The sequence below is a fragment of the Eptesicus fuscus genome, chromosome 14 (genome assembly GCF_027574615.1).
Source record: "Eptesicus fuscus isolate TK198812 chromosome 14, DD_ASM_mEF_20220401, whole genome shotgun sequence".
Taxonomy (NCBI): Eukaryota; Metazoa; Chordata; class Mammalia; order Chiroptera; family Vespertilionidae; genus Eptesicus; species Eptesicus fuscus.
The window spans coordinates 79,808,272-79,830,956 of NC_072486.1; the positions used below are offsets into that span (position 1 = coordinate 79,808,272).

General features: G+C 43.7%; 1 protein-coding gene across 1 annotated transcript in view; it reads right to left on the minus strand.

Annotated features, from left to right (window-relative positions):
• KMT2C (lysine methyltransferase 2C) overlaps nt 1–21,418 on the minus strand; it is a 254,869-nt gene extending 233,451 nt beyond the window's left edge. Inside the window, exon 1 of the mRNA XM_054726138.1 lies at nt 21,043–21,418. Coding sequence (XP_054582113.1) covers nt 21,043–21,203 — 161 coding nt within the window. The 5' untranslated portion in view covers nt 21,204–21,418. The remainder of the gene's footprint in view (nt 1–21,042) is intronic.
• Nucleotides 21,419–22,685: the final 1,267 nt, after the last annotated feature.

Sequence of the window (22,685 nt, forward strand, 5' to 3'; positions counted from 1 at the left end):
GCAGGCCAGCCACGCCCCCTGGCAACTCAAGCAGAGGCCCTGGTATCTGGAATTTATTTACCTTCTACAATTGAAACTTTGTAGCCTGGAGCAGAGCCAAGCCTGGGGCTCCCTCCGAGGCAGGCAGCCATTTGTGTTGGGGTTATAATTGAAACTTTGTTGCCTTAAGCGGGTGAGCCCGGCCAGGGTGTGCAGAAAGCTTTGCTTCCCCTGTTGCCGGCGGCAACCCTGGCCTGCTCTCTCAAGCTCCATTCTGCCGCCATTTGTTTGAATTTGTTTACCTTCTATAATTGAAACTTTGTAGCTTGAGTGGAGGCTTAGGCCTGGCAAGGGCAGGCGGAAAGCTTGGCTTCCTCTGTTACCTAGGAAACCTTGCTCTCTGTGGCTGTAGCCATCTTGGTTTGGGTTAATTTGCATATTCACTCTGATTGGATGGTGGTCGTGGCTTGTGGGTGTGTCGGAGGTATGGTCAATTTGCATATTTTTCTATTATTAGATAGGATGCCAAAAGCAAAAGACAAAGAGAGAATATTAAAAGCAGCAAGAGAAAAACAGTTAGTTACCTACAAGGGAGCACCCATACGACTGTCAGCTGATTTCTCAACAGAAACTATGCAGGCCAGAAGGGAGTGCAAGAAATATTCAAAGTGATGAATAGCAAGAACCTACAACCAAGAGTAGTCTACCCAGCAAAGTTATCATTCAGAATTGAAGGGCAGATAAAGAGCTTCACAGATAAGAAAAAGCTAAAGGAGTTCATCATCACCAAACCAGTATTATATGAAATGCTGAAAGTTATTATTTAAGAAGAGGAAGAAGAGCCCTAGCTGGTTTGGCTCAGTGGATAGAGCGTCAGCCTGTGGACTGGGGGGTCCCGGGTTCGATTCCAGTCAGGGACACATGCCCAGGTTGCGGGCTCGGTCCCCATTGTGGGGCATGCAGGAGGCAGCCAATCAGTGATTCTCTCTCATATTGATGTTTCTGTCTCTCTCTCCCTCTCCCTTCCTCTCTGAAATCAATAAAAACATATATTTTTAATAAAATAAAAGAAGAGGAAGAAGAAAAAGGTAAAGATAAAAATTATGAACAACAAATACATATCTATCAACAAGTTAATCTAAAAATCAAGTGAATAAAAAAATCTGATGAACAGAATAAACTGGTGAATATAATAGAATCAGGGGCATAGAAAAGGAGTGGACTGACAATTCTCAGGGGGAAAAGGGTGTGGGGAGTGCAGGAAGAGACTGGACAAGAATCGTACACCTATGGATGAGGACAGTGGAGGGGGAGGTAAGGGCAGAGGGTGGGGTGAGAACCGGGTGGAGGGGAGCTATGGGGTGAAAAAAGAGGAACAATTGTAATAATCTGAACAATAAAGATTTATTAAAAATTGAGAGAAAAAAAAAAAGGTCCCAAGTTTGATTCCTGGTCAGGGCACATATCTAAGTTGTGTGTTCGATCCCCAGTTGGGGCGCATATGGGAGGCAACCAATCAATGTTTCTCTCCCACATCAATGTTTCTTTCTTTCTCTCTCTCCCCCAAAAAAATCAATAAAAGCATATCCTCAGGTAAGGATTAAAAAAAAAAAAAAAAGAGCCAAAACTGGTTTGGCTCAGTGGATAGAGCGTCGGTCTGCGGACTGAAGGGTCCCGGGTTCGATTCCAGTCAAGGGCATGTACATTGGTTGCGGGCACATCCCCGGTCGGAGGTGTGCAGGAGGCAGCTGATCGATGTTTCTCTCTCATCGACGTTTCTAGCTCTCTATCCCTCTCCCTTCCTCTCTGTAAAAAAATCAATAAAATATATTTTTAAATAAAAAATAAATAAATAATAATAAAAAAAAAAGAATGTAAACGTAAGGATATCAAAAACTTTGCACTCTGTGTTCGGGGGATACAATGTGGAGAAGCCATAGGCACTGTCCAAAACACTAGTAGTCTAATCTGTCCCTCGGCTGTAATCTGGCTTAACTGCAAAAACCTTGAACCTCAGTTCTAGGTCTCAATATGGCAACAAGAGGTTTGTCACTGTACTTTCCTACTAATTATACTTGAAGTGCTAAAGTTTGTGCAAGTTTACTTAATAAATTTGGGCACTTCACCGTTATCTCTCTAACAACTTCACTCATTTCAACATACTTTCTTGGGTACAATCAAAATATATGCCCTGAAATGCACACAACCCACAATCGACCAAAACCCGATCACACTCCTGAGAGAGTGAGTGCCCTTCCTGGACATCGTTGATCAGGTGACTTCCAACACTAATGCTGGTATTTGTGTCCTAAACGGTTCCCTTCAAGAACTGAGCTTTGAGGGGAAACCTCCAATCCCTCCCACATCCAAAATAGTGGCCTTCAGAGAGCACTTTACTTTTTGAGGAATCCTTATTCTGGGGACTATGCACCCCCACAAAGCTTTTGTATAAGCTTCAGGGGGTCACTGAACCTTCTCCTTTAAATTACACAAAATTTGTATAGCTATATCCTGTCTGCATTCTTCTGAAGAAAGATATATCTATAGAAGAATATATCCAAAGGGATCTATAATCCAAAAAGAGATTAAGAACGCCCCGCCCCCCCCAAGATTTCATCAAACCTACACTAGGATGATCTGACTCTGACAGTTAAACAGTTTTCCTCTCTTCATCCTCCTGCTGAATTCCTGCATGTTTAAAGCTAATGAAATTAATAAAGTGTTTACTGTATGTCAGACACCATGCTAAGCACTTCACATGCATGAATTTAATTATCTCAACAACCATAAGAAGTAGACACTATTATTAACCCACTTAGCAGTTGAAGCAACTAAAGCACCAAGAAGGCATTTGCTAAAAATCACATAGCTACTCTGCTTGAAAAGTGTAAAACTTCTCAGAATGAAATGTGGCTGCTTGTGTACACTTCTCTTACTTCTCTTGGCTAGTTGTCTTTCTGTTTAACCCTCGCCTGAGTCAGAGAGAAAATTAAGTGGGTTTTTTGTCAAAAACTCATCTCTGCTAGGCTGCCAACTTACAGATAGATCCTCAGTTCAAGAAAGACTATACGCACAACTGGTGTGGCTCAGTGGTTGAGAACCAACCCATGCACCAGGAGGTCATGGTTTGATTCCCAGTCAGGGTTGTGGGCTTCATTCCCTGGTGGGGGCTGTGCAAGAGGCAGCCAATCAATGTTTCCCTCTCATTGATGTTTCTCTCTTCCTTCCTGTCTCTAAAAATCAATAAAAACATCTTCTTAAAAAAGAGAGAGAAAGAAAGACCATAAGTACCACAAGTGTTGAAAGGGGAACATGAAAGACACTTGTCCCAGGATAAAACTTAGTATGAGGTTTTTAAAGCAGCTCATCAGTTATGAGTTATCTGTTTGGCTGTAGAAAAAAGCTGAAGAACCTACAAAAAATACTAATACTACAACTAAAGTAATACTAATACTAAGTAAATTTAGTAAGGTAACAGAATATAAGACGAATAAGTAAATCAATTATACCTCAGGAGTTGAGCCCAATCTTTCTTACTGCAAAACCCCAATGTAGTAGTCCCCCCCAAAATCAAGTTTGCCTTACCACCTTTAAAAGAAATCAATTGCATTTCTATATACTAGCAACAATTTATAAATGAAATTAAGAAAACAATTCAACTTACAACAACATTAAAAAACATCAAATACTTAGGAATAAATTTAACAAAAGCACAAAGCATGTACACTGAAAATTATAAAATATTGCTGAAAGAAATTAAACAAGATCAAAATGAAGAGATACACGATTTCATAATTGGAAGAGTAAGGTAATCCCTATCAAAAGTCCCATAGATTTTTTTGTAGAAGTTGACAGGCTAACCATAAAATTTATATGGAAACTGTATAGGCAAAACAATTTTGGAAAAGAACAAAGCTGGTGAAATTACACTACCTGATTTCAAAACTTATAATAAATCTACAGTAATCACGTTACTGTAGTATTGGCATAAGGATAGACATACAGATCAAAAGAACAGAAGAGAATCCAGACATAAACTCACATTTACAATCAAGTGATTTTCAAAAAGGAGCCATAACAGTTCAATGAGGAAAGGATAGTCTTTTCAACAAATGGTGCTGAAACAGCTGTATGTCCATATGCAAAATAAACTCAGACCTTACCTCACACCACCCCAAAAATTAACTCAACATGTATGTAAGCATTGACCTTAATGTAAAACCTAACACTATAAAAGCTTAGAGAAGTAAGCATAGGTCTTTTCTATCTTGGGTTAGGCAAAGAGCTCTTAAATATGAAACCAAAAGCATAATCCATAAGGGGAAAAAATGATAATTTGGACTTCATCAAAATTAGAAACGTCAGCATTTCAAAAGATACTACTTAAAAATTAAAATAAGCTACAGAGTGGGAACATGTAACTTATAAAGGACTTGTATCAAAAATATATAAAGAAGGCAAACTATAGTGGTTGCCAGGTGTTAGGGAGAAATGAGGGATGAATAGTTGGTACACAAAGGATTTTTAGGGAAGTAAAGTACTTTAGATATCATAAAAATGGATACATGTAATTACACATTTGTCAAAATCCATAGCATGTACACCACCAAAAGTGAAATCTCACATCAAACTATGGACTCTGGGTGACGAAAATGTGTCAGTGTAGGTACATCAGTTATAACAAATGTACCACTCTGGTGGGGGGTGTTGATAATGGGGGAAGCTATGCATGTGTGGGGGCAGAGAGTATATGGGAAATCTAGGTACCTTCTTCTCAGTTTTGTTGTAAACCTAAAATTGCTCTTAAAAAAAAAAGTCTAATATACATTCTAGAGGCCTGGTGCATGAATTTGTGCATGGGTGGGGTCCCTAGGCCTAGCCGGCAATCAGGGCTGATCAAGACTAGACTAATCGGAGCCTGCCAGCCAGGGGAGAGGGTCAGGGGGAGGGACCACGGGCCAATCAGAGCCTGCCGACCAGGGGGGAGGGACTAGGCACAATAGGTTGGCTGCCAACCCCAAGGAGGGAGCTGGCCCTCAGCCCCCTGGAAAAGGGGTCGCATCCGCCGCCACCCACCCCCGGTTCCCCGTCCCAGCCTGGGGCCCAAAGGCCCCAGTGGAGTCAGGAGAGAAGGCAATGGTCGCTGGGCTGGGTGAAGAAGGAACGGACATTGGATGCCGACACCAGTCGACCACGGGAGGTTGGCTGTGGGAGCGCACTGACCACCAATGGGCAGCTCCTGCTTTGAGCGTCTGCCCCCTGGTGGTCATGTGCGTCATAGCAACTGGTTGACTGGTCATTCTGGTCGTTCGGTCATGATGGTCACTTAGGCTTTTATATATATATAGATACATACATACACAGAACTCTTATGACTCAAAAATAAGACACAACACCCCCCAAAACAGGATAGATTTAAATTGATATTTAAACCAAGTAAGATACAGAAATGATAAATAAGCAATTCAAAAAATGCTCACCAACATAAATTACTATAGAAGTGCAAATTAAAACCACAATGAGATATCACTACACACCCCTAGAATGGCTGAAATCAAAGACATATAATTCCAAGCATCAGCAAGGATGTGAACCTTCATACAATTTTAATAATGTAAAATGGTACAGGCACTTTGAAAGATTTGGAAGTTCTCAAAAAGTTAAACATGCATTAACCATATAATCAAGCAATTTCTATTCCTACGTATCTCCCCAGAGAAATGAAAACATTTGTCCAAGGACATGTAAGCAAATATGGTAGTAGCATTATTCACTGTAGACAAAACACTGAAAACAATCCAAATGTCCATCAATTGGCGAATTGATAAATAAAGTGTGGTAAATCCATACAATGGAGTACTAGTCATCAACATAAAGAAGCAAACTATTGGCCCTGGCCGGATAGCTCAGCTGGTTAGAGCATCGACCTGATGCACCAAAGTTGCAGATTCAATCCCTGATCAGGGCACATGCGATGAACTAATGGCCCTAACAGGTTTGGCTCAGTAGATAGAGCGTAGGCCCGCAGACCGAAGGGTCCTAGGTTCAATTCCAGTCAAGGGCACATACCTCGGTTGCAGGCTCCACCCACGGCCCTGGTCCCTAGCCTCTGTGGGAGACACCAATGGATGTATCTCTCTCACTTCCATGTTTCTCTCTAGCAGTTTCTCCCCATCCCCTCCACTATTTCGAAAAAGCAATGGAAAAATATCCGCGAGATAGTTTTAATAACAATGAGAAATAAATAAAAAAATAAATAAGAGCAGTATTTCCAAATCCACTTTGTATAAATTTTTAAAAAGTGAACTTTAATGTGTTAATAAGTAGAACAAGTGAACTTTAATGTGTTAATAAGTAGAACAACAAATCGATGTTTCTCTCTCAAATCTATAATAATAAAAGCGTAATATGCTAATTAGACCAGATGTCCTTCCAGACAACCTTCCAGACGAAACCTGGGCTGTGAGGGCTGCCGCAGTGGGCAGGGGCAAGGCAGAGGCAGCCGCCGCAGAGGCAGGGGCCGAGCCCTTGCATGAATTTAGTGCATCGGGCCTCTAGTCAATAAATTTAAAATTTTTTTAAAGAAACTATTGATACATGCAGCAACATGGATGGACCACAAGGACATTTTTCCAATCAGAGGTGTAACACTTGGTTGTTAGCTAATGGAACCTACCATAGGTATTTACCTTCTTTTATTGGCAAAAAAGACTATTGTCTCCCAATCCGGAAGTGTGATCTGAGATGTCAAACTTGACTGTTGGCATTTCATTTTCGACCCATAAACTGAAGACACTGGAATAGATGACTTTCTCGTTCTGGGTTGAATAACTTGAAAGTGAAAGCTAGGCATATGTTATTTCTTGATTGAAAAAAAAAATCACTTGGGTTTTCATTCTGGTCCCTATAACGAGACAAATAAGGTAGTCTGCCGATGTGGCTCAGTGGTTGGGCATCAGTCTATGAACCAAGAGGTCACAGTTGATTCCCAGTCAGGGCACAAACCGATTCTTTTGGGCTCTATCCCCTGTGGGGAGCATGTGGGAGGCAACAGATCAATGATTCTCTCTCATCTTTGATGTTTCTATCTTCCTCTCCTTCCTTCCTCTCTGAAATCAATTTTTTTTAAATGACAAATGGGATATATGCCTCCTACATACCATCTTCCCTCTTGTTGCCAAGGTTATTTTTCTAACCAAGAGACAATGTAACTATGTAAAATTTTCAATGGCTCCCTATTGCCTACAGTTAAATTTTGAAATTCCCAACTTTCTTTCCCTTCCTCATTTTCTCACATACAGGACTGCAATTTCTCGTGTGTGCATGGGCATTTTTTTTCTCAGCTTTACTGAGGTGTAACTGACTAATAAAATTATAAGATATTTAAAAGTGTGTATCATGATGATTTGATATACTGTACATAAACACTGTGAAAGGATTCCTCCCATCTAGTTAATTAATAAACCCATCACATCACATATTTATCTTCGTTTTTTGGTGAGGATATTTAAGTTCCAGTCTCTTAGCAAATTTCAATCATGTAACACAGTGTTATCAACTATAACCACCATGTTATACATTAGATTCTCAGACCTTTTTCATGGTCTAGCTGAAAGCTGGACTGGAGTTCTTTAAAAAGCAAAGACCAGAATCAGACACACCTGGATTCAAATCCTAACACAATCACTAATTGATCTTCCTGAAACTTAGCTCCTTCACCTGTAAAGCTAGACCTAAATGATTCTACTGCATGTGACTGTTAAAAATATCAACTGGAATAACACTGGTCAGCCCAGCTGTGCCTCGCCCATGATGGCCATGTACTAGTTCCTCACTCACCCCCTTCCTTCAGTCAAATTGATTTAATTCTTCAAAACTCAACTCAGATGTTTCCTTTATTCAATGCTCATGCTTTAAGTTGTTCCTTCTCTAAGCTTCCTCAGTCCTTTGCGATATCTTCGACTGTAGGACTTGTCGTTTTACAGTATAATTTGCACAGTATTAGTAAAAAATGAGGATAGGAATTGTGTCTTATTTTGGTTTCTCCAGTATATGGTGCATAAATGGTCAGTAACATCTTCTTGAGCGATTGGTAGGAAACAGGCAAAGTAGCCTGAAAATAAAAGACATGCTTGAAGAACCAACCTTGAAATAAACAGATTTTAGGTCAACTATAATCTCACTAACTTTTCATAGCCATTTTAACATTTGATTCCTTCCCTTCTTTCATGTGAGTGGGGAAAATGAAAAAAGCATGACTACAGTAGAGAAAGAATCAAGAGCCCGAGCCCTATGCCTCCTGTATTATTTCTCCCTCTGGAAAACGTTGTGTGTGTTTAATAGTATTAAACACAGCCCTTAATTATAACACTGTTGTACAAGAGACAAACAGGTGGTCATATTCAATGACAGGTAACCAAACTTATTTCAAAGTCAAATGTGAATATTTGGACTAACATAAACTTTACCCTATATGATGTTTAGTAGTGCTCTTCATCAAATAGTTCCAGTCTCCCTCCACAGATAGGACAGGATTTCACTTCCCTGCCTCCTTCGGTGGGTGCTCCCACTGGTCTTCCTGGGCCAGTGGTACATACACAGGACTGACACCGCCACCTCTGGAGGGCCGTTAGAAGCTAGAGCACTGTCTACCCTGTTGTCTTCCTCCCTCGACAAGTATGGAAGGACAGAGAGACAGCTCCCTCGGCCAGGTGTAGATGTTGCACAGCTCCTAAACCGGCCCATCATAAAAGTGCAGCATGAATAAGAAATACACCCCTATTGACTGAAGCCACTAAGAACTGAAGCTCCTTGTTTCCACAGTATATTCTAGACATTCTGACATACACATAAAAAGAGTTCAGTATTTCTCTATATCATCATCATCTCCAGTTTGGAGAATGTTCTGCACAAAGTTGGGACTCAGGATTATTAGCAAACTTTTAAAATATGGAATACATTTTAGGACATTTTTTTAAAGAAAAAAAAAGTCCAAAGGTTAGCAAAATAATAAAAAATTCTGAATAAAAATATTTTTAGAAGTAAAGTAACTATACATACTAAAAGGCTAAGATGTACATGGGATAATATGAAAATGACAGCATGTTATCACTCCCATATTTACCCAAAAAACAAATACTTCTACTACTTCCTTACCCTGCTGGGGCCAAAAAATTAGGAACTCGGGTTCAACAGAGCATTGCAAGCAGTCACTATCACTGAACTGGGACAAGCCCTCAATATAAAATCTATGTGTATCTCCAGTGTTCAATATCGTCTATCTCACTAGGCCTATGGAGATAAACCGGTTGCTCTGTTTCCTTACTCCACATGGTAAAGACTGCTGGATACTTCTGCAATGTCCACTCCCACCCTTGGTGATAACACTCTAAATCTATTCTAGGCAGCAATGGACTAGGCCAGTGGTCGGCAAACTCACTAGTCAACAGAGCCAAATATCAACAGTACGACGACTGAAATTTCTTTTGAGAGCCAAATTTTTTAAACTTAAACTTCTTCTAACGCCACTTCTTCAAAATAGACTCGCCCAGGCCGTGATATTTTGTGGAAGAGCCACACTCTAGGGGCCAAAGAGCCGCATGTGGCTCGCGAGCCGCAGTTTGCCGACCACGGGACTAGGCTAAGGACTATATCCCCAGCCTCCTTTGCAGCTACATATGGTGAAATGGCTACATTCCAGCCAATTACACACAAGCTGAAGCCGATGGTATTTCTTAGAGAATGTTTTAAAAAAAGGGATTGTCTTTGGCAGTTGGTCTTTTTTTTTTTTAATGCGATGTGGATGCAATGACCAGGGCTTTAGTAGCCATCATGGAATCTGACAACAAAGGCCATATCCTAGAAATATCTGAGCAGTGAGATAAAATGAGCCAAGTCCCAGACACCTTTGTAGCACCAAGGCCCCAAACAAGCCCCCTAGGGCTTACCCTCCAGACTGTGATATGAGAGAAATAAATACTCCTAATTCAAGTCACTATTATTTTGAGGTTTTTCTATCATGTAAAAATGACAATCTAACCCAGGTCCAGAACAGAACCAGGTATTCTGACACAGAGTCTGTGATACTTCAAATATATGAGACCTCTGTATAAGTCAAAAAAGTAGTATCATACTTTTTTGAAGGTTGATATTCATAGTTCTTTTATCTTTCCATTACATGTTATCTAATTATAGTCCAATCCACTGTGACAGCTACATTTTAAAATACCACTTAAATTCCCCAATAATAAAAATCCATCTCTATGTCAAAATGCCTTTAGTGAAATGAGGAGCAGAGGGTAGAGGACAACATCATTGAACTATCTCAGTAAAAGAAGCCGAAAAATGATTTTTATCATACACACCTCAAATATATTTTTGTTCTCAGAGTCCCTTAATTCCCAAATCATCTGCTTTCAATCTATATAGCTATATAACAAGCCACCATAAAAACTAACAAATGTAAACAACACAATTTTATTTATTCATAATTTTGCAATCTGGGCAAGGCTCGCTGGCTGGCTCCTCAGCTGATCTTACTGGTGGTCACCTGATTTTGGGCAGAACTCAGCCGGGACATGGGGATAGCTGGGCCTCTCTGTTTCCTAACTCCACATGGATTCCTCAGCAGGGTATGATCTAGTTTCTTGCATGACGACTCAGGGCTCCAAGCTTGCAAAAGTGGAAGTTCCAGCCTTCTTAAAACGTAGGCCCCAAACTTAGCACAGTGTCATTTCTGCTGCATTCTATTGGGTAAAGTGAGTCACAGAGCTAGCCAAGATACTGGATTCAATAGCATGAGTCCAATAGGCTTCGCTCACTGGGAGTCACCAATGTAACAGACTACCTCCTCCCCTTTATTTACCTACTAGAGGCCCAGTGCACAAAATTTGTGCATGGGGGTGGGGGATCCCTCAGCCTGCCCTGCACCCTCTACAATCCAGGACTCCTTGGGGGATGTCGGACTGCCAGTTTAGGGATCGGGCCTAAACCGGCAATTAGACATCCCTTTCACAATCCAGGACCGCTGGCTCCCAACTGCTCACCTGCCTGCCTGCCTGATCGCCCCTAACGCCTCTGCCTGCCTACCTGCTCACCCCTAACTCCTCTGCCTGCCTGCCTGATTGCCCCTAACCGTCTCTGCCTGCAGCCTGATCTCCCCTAACTACCCTCCCCTGCCTGCCTGATCACCCCTAACTGCCTCTGCCTTGGAACCCACCACCGTGGCTTTGTCCAGGAGGACCTGATGACCGGAAGATGTCAGGTCTATCTGGTCTAATTAGCATATTACCCTTTTATTAGTATAGATAGATTAACACCTGATGTATGACTTTTGGCATGCTGTAATCTCTCTAGGGCTCAGCTACCTATAAAATGAGGGGATAGACTAAATGTTCTCAGAATTCTCATCTAGTCTTTAAATTCTATAACACTTTAAGTACATTGTTACTTTATATGCAACTAGGTGCTTACTCCAAACACATGGTACATGATGTCAACAGGATCCCAAAGATCAGGAAATTAGGAAGTTTTTGCTAGGCTTCACTTAAGATGGAATTAAGAACAAAACACACAGACTTCACTATGACCATCAACTATGTTGCTTCTGATGTAAATGGATTACATAAATGGATTAAAAGTGACCCAAGCATAAAAGACATTTAAAAAATCACTTTAAAACCACCTTACAGCCCAGCTGGCATGGCCCAGGAGGTCGAGGTTCAATTCCTGGTCAGGGCATATACCCAGGTTGCAGGCTCAATCCCCAGTGGGGAGTGCAGGAGGCAGCCAATCAATGATTCTCTCATCATTGATGTTTCTATCTCTTTCTCCCTCTCTGAATTCAATAAAAATATATTCTTTGAAAAATTAAAAAAAAAAAAAACACTTTATTGTAAGTCTCATTTAGAGAGACCTAATCAAAGATCACTATGAAAGCATTAATAAGTCTGGGTAATGAAAATTTTTGAAATGATTCTGTAATAACATTACCATACATATAGCTTCTATAGAATTGCTGTGGTTGCTTTTCATGTGTTACTCCTAATATGAAATATTCTATAGAAATTTCTGCTCACCTAGGTTTTTTTAAAATATATTTTATTTATTTTTTATTTATTTTTTAATTTTTTTTACAGAGAGGAAGGGAGAGGGATAGAGAGTTAGAAACATCAATGAGAGAGAATCATCCATCAGCTGCCTCCTGTACACCCTCTACTGGGGATGTGCCCGCAACCAAGGTACATGCCCTTGATTGGAATCGAACCTGGGAACCTTCGGTCCGCAGGCCGATGCTCTATCCACTGAGCCAAACCAGTTAGGGCTGACCTAGGTTTTTTAATCTTCTTTTTTTCTTTATTATGGACAGCTGTATAGAAAGGAAATCTTTATTTACTCCTGAATCCCAATAACTACTACCTTATTTTATGCCATGGCATTTTTAGAGAGTTTGGTATCTTATCACACGTCTGTCACTAACAGGTCCTATGATTCCAGGCAAACACTTGATTGATAATTGATGACAGTGGCAAAAACAATAATAGCAAATTCTTATAAAAGCTCTTAATAGCACTTAGTTTGTGCCAGACACTGTTCTGAATTGTACACATATATAAATTCACAACCATCCAAAATTGGGTATACTCGTATGCCCACTTTGCAGATGAGGTAACAAAGGCACAAAACAGTCAAGTAACTTCCCAAAGTCAAACACAGTTAATTAAGTGATGGATCCAGGATTTGAATTTAGAACATCTTGGCTCAAGAATCGGTGGTGTCCCCAGAACCTGGTTTTCTCATTTGTAAAACAAGACCACAGTTTTAAATTACAGTTGACCCTTGAACAACATGGGTTTGAACTGCACGGGTCCACTTATACTGAATTTTTTTCAATAAATACTGTAAATGTATTTGCTCTCCCTTATGATTTTCTTAATAACATTTTTCTCGTTTACTTTATTGTAAGAACACAGTGTATAACATATATAGCTCTGCCGGGTAGCTCAGTTGGTTAGAGAATTATCCTGATACACCAATGCTGTGGGTTCGATCCCTAGTCAGGGCACATGTAAGAATCAACCAATGAGTGCAAATGCATGCATAAATAAGTGGAACACACTGATGTTTCTCTCTCTCTCTCTCTCTCTCTCTCTCTCTCAAATCAATGAAGAGAATTTTTTTTTTAACTACATAGATTGTTTACTGTGCAGGGGGTCAGTGCCCAACCCCCACATTATTCAAAAGTCAACTACATTGGCTTTTTTAATTGTATTTTTATTGATTTCAGGAAGGAAGGGAGAGGAGGGGGAGAGAGAGAGAAACATCAATGATGCAAGAGAATCATTGATTGGCTACCTCCTGCAAGCCCCCTACTGGGGATCAAGCCCACAACCCAGGCATGTGTCTTGACCGGGAATTGAACCCTGACATCCTGGTTCATAGGTCAATGCTCCACCACTGAGCCATGCTGGGTGAGCTGTGTTGGCTGTTTAAAAATTACATCGAGCCCTAGCTGGTTTGGCTCAGTAGATAGAGTGTCGGCCTGCAGACTGAAGAGTCCTGGGTTTGATTCGGGTCAAGGGCACATACCTCGGTTGCAGGCTCCTCCCTGGCCGGGGCCCTGGTTGGGACTCATTCGTGAGGCAACCAATCCATGTGTTTCTCTCACGCTGATATTTCTTTCTCTTTCACTCTCTAAAAATCAGTGGAAAAATATCCTCGGGTGAGGATTTAAAAAAAAGAAGAAGAAAAAGAATTCACAGTGTAAGATATAAAAATGTTGAAACACTATGTTGTACATCTGAAACTAATATAACCACTAAGATTGTACTTATACTTGAATAAAAGTATTTTTTAAAAAAACTTTATCGAAAGTATATACTCCCCAGAAGTACTCATGTTTATTATGTATCCTTCCAAATCATTTTCTATGCACAAAATATATAGTTTGGGCTTTTTACAAAAAAACAGTTCTAACCTTACTGCTTTGCAACTCTTGGAAATTGTTTCCTCAAATCAACAAATGTTATCATAGACTTGGGTACCCACAGGTCTACTCTACCCCTCTGTCCTGACAAAAACCACATGGCTGTCCACTGATGGGTATTTTGTTGTTGCCAATTCTTCTCTACTGTTTTTCTACTTTTCTCTGCTGCCATGAGCATCTTTGTACATAAGTGCATACTTGCCCATTTATACTGGGAATATATTCTGATTTCCTTTCTCATTTTTACGGACTTTCTGGGTCCCTTTTCCCCCATCTCCCAAGGGTAAACATTTTAATCCTTTTACTATTTTCTACTCTCCATATTCTCAGATTTCAGATAAATCACATCTTTAATCGCCTATGCTAATCTAGCTCCTAAACTCCAACTCTACATCCCAGCACTCCCAGATATTCCCATCCTCTAGACCTCTATGTGAGGTACTTTGAAATTCCTCCTCTGCATTGATTGAAATCCCTCTTCCTTTCCAACCATACTACCAACAGTCTACCCTCTGCCCTGATTACCTCATACTGTGACTACTGCAAGAGCCTATTCTCTCTGCCTCCAGGTAAGTCCTCTCCTCATATGAACATCAGGGTGGTTTTCCTAAAATAGCTATCATCAAATCCCCAAGTATTAGATACCTTCATTCAATAAAGTAATGAATACGAAGTAATTTAATAGCATTCTGTCGCAGGGAAGACTGCAAATATCTGCTTTCAAAGCATTAATTTACAAAATAAAATAACCTGGGGCATAAAACATTCATTGAAGACCTGCAGCACAGCACACCCACGGACCACAGATTAAACGTAGCCCACAAGGCGTAGTCCCATAAAAACCAGAGTATCTAGCAGCAACATCTCCCAGTCTCACATGGCAACCACCAGCCAGAACAGTCTATGGGTTGCACATAGGCAAGGCCCATGGGCTCCTGGGACTCCCCAGATTTTCATTCACCATTTTCCCCAAAGGCCTCAGTGTCAGCTGTCATTCAGGATCTTACAAGCCGAAAGCAACTCATTTAAATTACCTACCTGGTCCTTGTAAACAGTTTATAACTCCAGGACTATAAAGCACAAACTCATTAGCGTGGCATGCAAGAACCATCACAGCCTGGCCCTAATCCCCACATTAAGCCTCTTGTTCTAGTCACACTCTAAGAAAACACCTTTAACACTTTCCTCAGTCCTCAATAATTTTAATCACATTGCTACCCACCTCCAACACTCACTTTCTTCTCACTCTACTAGGCTAAATCCTGTTGATCCTTCAAGGTCTAATTCAAGTACTGCTTCCTCCAAATCTTTGCGGACCTCTCTTGGCCCCAGTGAACCTTCCTCCAGGCTGACTGTCCACATCCCAGCATATTATGTACATGCTCTGTGAATAACATGAATGAAACCTCTTAAACAATTTCAGCATTTGTGCATCATACCTAGTTACTGCTCCCACAAAAATTAACAGCAGAAGCAAAGTCAAACAATTTTCCTATCTTTTACAGGTTTTTTCTAGAGAAAGTACAAAAAAAGCTGTGTCATTCCTGCTTCTCTTGTGTTCTGAAGTCCTTCAAATTCTGCAAATAGAGAAAATGACACTTCCAATTACTAATTTAAGATTGGTCTACAATGTAGACTCTACACCAGTGATGGGCAACCTTTTGAGCTTGGTGTGTCAAATTTCGCCAAAAAACTGAGCATAACTCGGGTAGTGTGTCACTTTGAGGAAAAAACATTATTTAGCAAATGTTTCATCCTCAGGAGCAGCAAATGTTTCATCCTCGGCATGCGGCCACCTCAGCGGCCGCGTGTCATCAGCAATGGCTACTCGTGTCAGTGCTGACACGCGTGTCAGTCGCCATCACTGCTCTACACTAACCACAAGCTTATGTTTATGTGCATAAGGGCCATCACAAGAAAAAAAAAAGACATCATCCCTACTTCACTCAATAACTTCTGCAATTTATATTGCCAAGAAGTTCTGAAAATAGCCACTTTAGCACAAACATGATAAAGAAAAATTTTTAAGAGAGAAGGAATTAATATGTTTATTGACATGAAAAGATGGGCCAAAACAATAAAGAAAAAAGGAACACACACACAGTGACCGGAAAGTTTATTCTATATCAGCTATGTTTAGTCCAAACATCTCAAAGATTAAAAATTCTAGCAAATCCTGTCAGGGATCTCACATGCCCCCACCAGGAAAGCACACACAGAGAGCATCCAGGCTCTCTGTGACTAAAAACTGACCGTTCCCGTTTGGAAGGACTGTGAGGCTCCATGGAAGCCCCTCAGGCACCACAGTGAGTGGCTTAAGAACACAAGGTTGAACAAGTACTATCTGCCCGGAGGAGATCTGATTGTGGCTGGGGAATAAGGTGCAATTTTGCAAAAAAGTAGGGGAAAGGTAAGGGTGGAGCAGTGTGCCTTGTCACTGAGCAAACTGACTACAAATCTGGCATGGTAGAATTAACTGATAAAATGGGAAAATGTATTAAAGCACTACTTTCAGAATGGGAAAATAAGCTTGTGAGACTTTTATATTTACATGAGAATCATGTTTATCAAGTTTACATATTAATAACCACCAATATACTTACTAGAAATTCTATATTTGACTAAAAACATTGTATTCTAGGGGGGTGGGGGCATGCGTGGGGAGGGGTTTGGGATGGGAATGGGGGGATGAGGACAAATATGTGATACCTTCATCAATAAAGAAATTTAAAAAAAATAAAAATAAAGACATTGTATTCTCGCCCTAGCCGGTTTGGCTCAGTGGATAGAACGTCAGCCTTTGGACTGAAGAGTACTGGGTTCAATTCTAGTCAGGGGCACGTACCTCGGTTGCAGGCTCCCCCAGGGCCAGGGCCAGGGCCAGGGCCGGGGCCGGGGTCAGGGATCGTGCAGGAGACAACCAATCGATGTTTCCCTCACATTGATATTTCTCTCTGTCTTTCCCTCTCTCCTCCACTCTCTCTAAAAATCAATGGAAAAATATCCTCACCTGAGGATTTTAGAAAAACTCACATCATATTCTCAAAGACCAGAGATTCCATGAATAAGACAAACAGGAGCAGGGTCAGGTTAGACAACGCATGCCGTTCCTGGACCAGCTTTTTCAAATAAATTTAAAACATTTCAGTGCCCATTAAGTTCCAGAGGTCAGTAATTATTGAAAATGTCCATTTACCTAATTTTTTTAGATAAAAAGAATTACTATCATAAAGACTACAAAGTTGTATTATCTCAAAAAGCATAAATAACAATACCTAACTATAAACTGTTGTTTTGTGAAACTGCATATATTATGGTGCAACAGAGTTTTTTTTAAATGTTTTTATTTATTTTTAGAGAAAGAGGAAGGGAAAGGGATAGAGAGATAGAAACATTAATGAGAGAAACTTCATCTATCAGCTGCCTCCTACACAGCCCCTAGTGGGGATCAAGCCCGAAACCCAGACAAGTTCCCTGACCGGGGAATTGAACCAGATCCTGCACTGACGCTCAACCACTCAGCCACACGGACCCAGCGCATCAGTTTTTTTAATCACTATTTCAAGTTCACAGCTACAGAAAGAAGAAAACCTGCTGGGGGAGGGGCCTCACATCGCCTGCAGCCCAGCTATATTTTGCTGATCCCTTATATGACAGCATTAGTTTTGCCTAATTTTTCTGCAGCAAGAATCTTCAAGGTGGCCTTCTAATAATAGTAATTGACCTACTGTAGGTACAGGGTATAAAGAGTTTATGTAAAGAGGGTCAAGAACAGCGCCTCAGAAAGGCTATCCCCACCACCTGCTGCTTTTGTGCCACCCCAAAACCCATCGCATCCCTAATAACAACTTTGTTGACTTGGTAAGAAATATAGTAGAGCCCTAGCCAGTTTGGCTCAGTGGATGGAGTGTCGCCCTGCAGACCAAAGGGTCCCGGGTTCGATTTCAGATTTCAGTCAGAGGCATGTATCTCGTACCTGGGTTGCAGGCTCCTCCCTGGCCCCGGGCCCTGGTGGGGCTCATGCAGGAGGCAACCAGTAGATGTGTCTCTCTCACATTGATGTTTCTCTGTCTTACCCTCTTTCCTACTGTCCCTACAAATCAATGGAAAAATATCTTCGGGTGAGGGTTAACAACAAAGAAATATGGTAGAATATTCTCTTGGCTTCCCTTATATATTCTAGGGAAGAGAATGAAAAAAAAGCAAAACTTTCAGAAGAGTTTCCTTAATATTAATAGAAAAGTAATCAGACCTCTAGAATGTTGTCTACTCTGTGGCAGGAACTTCTTCACCAATAGAAAGACCTGTACCTCTGATAAAAATTACTCCAAATAACCAAATTAGATAGCCCTTACTGTTAAGAAGAACTTTTATACAAATGTAAAGTTCACTGTTCCACTTGACTTTTGTACTACAGGAAATTCCTACTTATATACCTACTTTTCAAATTATAAGGTTAATAGCTTCAGTTCAAAATTCTTGATTTTAAGTAGTAAACATAATTTTAAAGTAATAATAATGTAAAACCAGTAACTATATAGCCTGTTTTTATTTTGATAAAACATTAAAATTGTCTAATATTAAATAAGCCTGAGGCAATATCTGTCAAAAAGTTATCTATTATAAAGATGTTTAATTTGTTTACCTAATTATTAAAAATTCAAACTCAAAGAAAGCATAATTAGCAGTACTTTTTCTAATCCAAAGACAAATACACAAATCCATTGTTTAGAAATTGTCATGAAAAAAAATTGTCATGATGCCTGGGGGAGGGGACATATGTAACACTTTCAACAATAAAGATAAAAATTTTAATGTGCCATATGCATCCATATTCTGCAGAAAACAACCCACTTAGTGACTATCTAAATAACACTGACAATTTAAAAACCTTTATTTCCAGCGCATTTCACAAAGAATACTAATTTTCATTTCTTACATAATTAATTTGCAAATACTTTTAGCATTTACAAACCCAATTTACATTTGCTACACATCAGTTTCACTTTCAGGGTCTTCAATACCCAATTAAATGCGGGGTCTGTCCCGCAAGTACATGTCCTAATACTGTGTAGAACTACCCAACTGAAAGCCCTTCTCTTTGCTTTCATTTCACTCATTGGTTTCCATTTATATTTTTCTTTAAAACAATTGGAGATTCCATCCTCTTCAAAAGGTACCTAATTTTAAAGAATTCACTAAAAAGTTTGGAACCATCCAAGTTACCACTAGACTTAATTTCCTGTAAGGAATGCTGTACCCGTTTTCAAATCTAAAAGAGAAAACTCTCTTGAGAATTAGAATTGTTCTAACCATTTCCTATGCTGTTAGATGGGTATTCTGTAGAAATTAAAACAGTACAGTTGTAATACCCCAAATCAGCCTTCCTCTGGTGTACTGGAAGCTGCGATAAAAGTGAGCTCATTTCCATCTCAGGGGAAGTGCGTGGGCCCGCACACACTTGCCATGTGTACGGAAGAGGGGCTTGACAACAGATAGGTGTACTCTTTCTAGAGTAAGAACTTAAAAACAAACATAAAACATATAATAATCCCAAATTAATGTTCAGGAAGAAGCCAAGAAGTGCTTTCCAAATAACGAAATGGGAAACAAATTAAAACCCTAATATGGTTTGATAGGTGTTGCTTTGGATACGAAAAGTAGCAAAGAAGTTTAAAGTTATTCAGAACTCTACCTTCCTTCTCCAATTTTCAATTAATAGAGGAATAGTAATGGGATTTTATACCAGACATTACAAAGCAAATGGCATACCAAACCCCAACTCTGGGTCACAAAGAAGCTAATGCAATAATATGTACATCTTGTACTAGTTTCCCAGACGAGCTGTCACAGCTCGGTAAGAGCTGGCAATAAAATATGGAGGCAAGATGAAGGCCCTAAATCGTCTTTATAGTCAAAGGAAAGCAGAGGGGGAAAGCACTCCAGTCGTGAGCTTCCTGAGCTTCCCGTAACCCTGCTCTGCTCTACCTCACCTAACACTACTATTTTAACTTTGTATCAGCAAACGCAACCATGTTACTAAATGAATTCGCCGGAACAACAAACACAAGGGTATCCATAAATGCGCACCCTTCCATTACCAACAGTTGGGTAGAGCACCGTACACTGACATGAATAAGCGACGCGCACGATTCTACAAGTTCCGAACAGTCACAGACCTTCCATGGCACCCTCCAGAGTCACAAGGGCTGAGCGACTCACTGGCACCAAAACGGGTGTCTTCGTTTCCAGGCAAAGTTGCCGTACAGCCACCGCGAGCAATGGAGTCAACAGGGCTGGTGCGCGCACGGCAGCCGACGAGGGCTGTCCCCGGCCCTACCCCTTCCACGGGAGTTCGGCGGCGCTTCGCCGGCGTCCCGAGAGCCAACGTGCTGGGCACGGCCGGCTGCGTGTCCCAAACTTCCTGCACGCTCAGCCTCCACCGAGCGACCGCACGGGAGCGGTGCGTTTGGGTGCTGGGCCGTGTGGTTCTGGGTGGGGGAGGGGAGGGAAAGTCAAACGACTTCCTAGTGGATCGTGGAAGGAGGAAAGCGCAGGTTTGGGGCCAGGAAAGTTAAAGGGTGACAAAGAAAAGCGGCACTCGGCGCGTCCGTTCTCGCCGCTCCCCCACCCCCACCCCCCGCCGGGGGACCACCTGGCCGCGGCGTTTGACAGCTCGGCCGGCGTCCCGGGGCGCCGCTTTGTAGTTGACAATAAACTCGCCCGGCTCCGCCAGGTGTGCGCGGCGTTTGTTTTTTAAAAGACCGGAGAGACCGGGCGGCGTCCGCGAGACAGGTCGCCCGAGAGGGGCTCCGGCGAGCACGGCGCCCGGAACAACTAAAAAGTAAAGTGCGGCGGCGGCGGCGGCGGCGCCCGGCTGGGCGGGAGGTGCGGGGCGCCCGCGGGAGGCCCGCGCGCGGCGAGGGGCGCGGGGCAGGGCGCCGGGTCGGGGACGCGCGGCGGCCCCACCCCCACCCCGCGGGGGCGGCGGGCGCGGGGGCGGCGGGCCGGGCGCGCGGTGACAGCTCCGGCCCGGCGCCGCGGCTGGCTCCCGGCCTGGAGGCTCACACTCAACTTACTTCTTTCTGGCTCTCTGGAAAGGGGAAGCGCCATCTTTGCGAGGCCGGCCCCGAGGTCTTTTGTCTGCGGCTGCGGGGCTCGGGGCCGGGGCTCCTGGCTCCTCGGGGGGTTGTGGCGGCGGCTGCGGCTGCTCCGCGCCCTTGTCCTCCTCCGACGACATCCTAGTCACCAGGAAAGACACATGGATTCCGGTCCTCCTCCTGGGGGGCTCCTCCCGCCGCCGCCGCCGCGGCCGCCGCCGCCGCCGCTCGGGTTCCTCCTCCCCGACTCAGCCTCTCGCATTTCCCGCAGCCCCGGGAGCAGCAGCAGGTACCGGGAGCGGCGGCAGCATGGAGCGAGCAGGACACGCACTCACACACATAGGCGCGGGCGCGCGCACCTCGGCGCGCAGGGGCCGGGCGGGGGGGGGCGGGCGGGGCGGGCGGCGCGAGGGAGGGGCCGCGGGCGGGGAGATGCGGGCGGCGGGCGGGGCGCGGGCGGGGGCCGGGTGCGGGCGCGGCGGGGAAGCGGAGGGTGAGGGGCGGCGGCCGGGGTCTCCGCCCGCGCCCCGCCCCCAGGCCGCCGCCGCGGGGAGGAGACGCGGGCGGACGGGGAGCTGCGCGCGGGGCGGGCGGGGGTCGCGCCCGCGGCTGCCCCTCCCCCGCGCGGGCCGCGTCAGGCCGGGCGGCGGCGGCGAAGTTTTGACAGCTGCTCCAGTTGTTGTTGTGGGTTCCGGGCCGCGCCAGCGCCGGCCCCTCGGCGCCCGCCTCCCGGGCAGGGGAGGAGGAAGTTTGCGGGCGGGCGTGCGTGCACCACACACCGTGGCCGTCGCGCGAGGGCCGCGCCGGTGTCGCTCGGGCGCCCGGCACCACAGACCTCTCACACCCGCCGTCGTCTCGCCCACACACGGCCGCCGCGAGTTCCCCCTTCCTCCCCTCCCCCCTCCCCCACCCGCCAGGCCCACCGCCCCCCGCGCGCCGCCGCTGCCACTCACGGGGCTGGCTCCGCGCATGCGCCGCCCGCGGCCGCGCCGCCGCCGCTGACCTCACTGCCCCTCCCCCGCCCCCGCTGCCTCCTCCTCTGACGCCGCGGCTCCGGCTCCGGCTCCGGCTCGGGAGAGCGCCAAGCTGCGGAGCAGAGAATCCGGGATCCGGGTCCGGGTGTGCGCGGCGGCCGCGGGGGGAGGAGGAGGCTGCTGCTGCGCGCGCCCGGCGCCGGACAGGCTCCGCCGGCCCCGTCCCGGGTTCTCCTGTTGAAATGCGTGTCTGCGAAGGAGAGATGCGCTGCACCTTCGAGATAATCCTATTCCACCGGCAGTTTTGTTATTACAAAGTCATTTTAATAAAATGATCCAGAAAGGGCTGATACAGCTGGCACACAAAAATAACGGTGGCATGTGGACTAAAATGCTGGGAGGTATAAGCCCATACAAACCCAGCAGCTTGATTTTAATGTGCAGTGTGTTGTGATGGACGGACAAAAAAATACCAAGTACTTCTAAGCCAACTCTTGTCATGAGTAATAATGGCAAAAGAAAAATGGGGCTAGAATCAGAGATCTGCAATGTGCAGTCTCTGGAAGGAAGGCTGGCTACAAATGTGGGATTCTGGGTTTCTTGTTTGAACAGGGAGGCAACTGGACTATGTGATTTCCGTCCAGATTA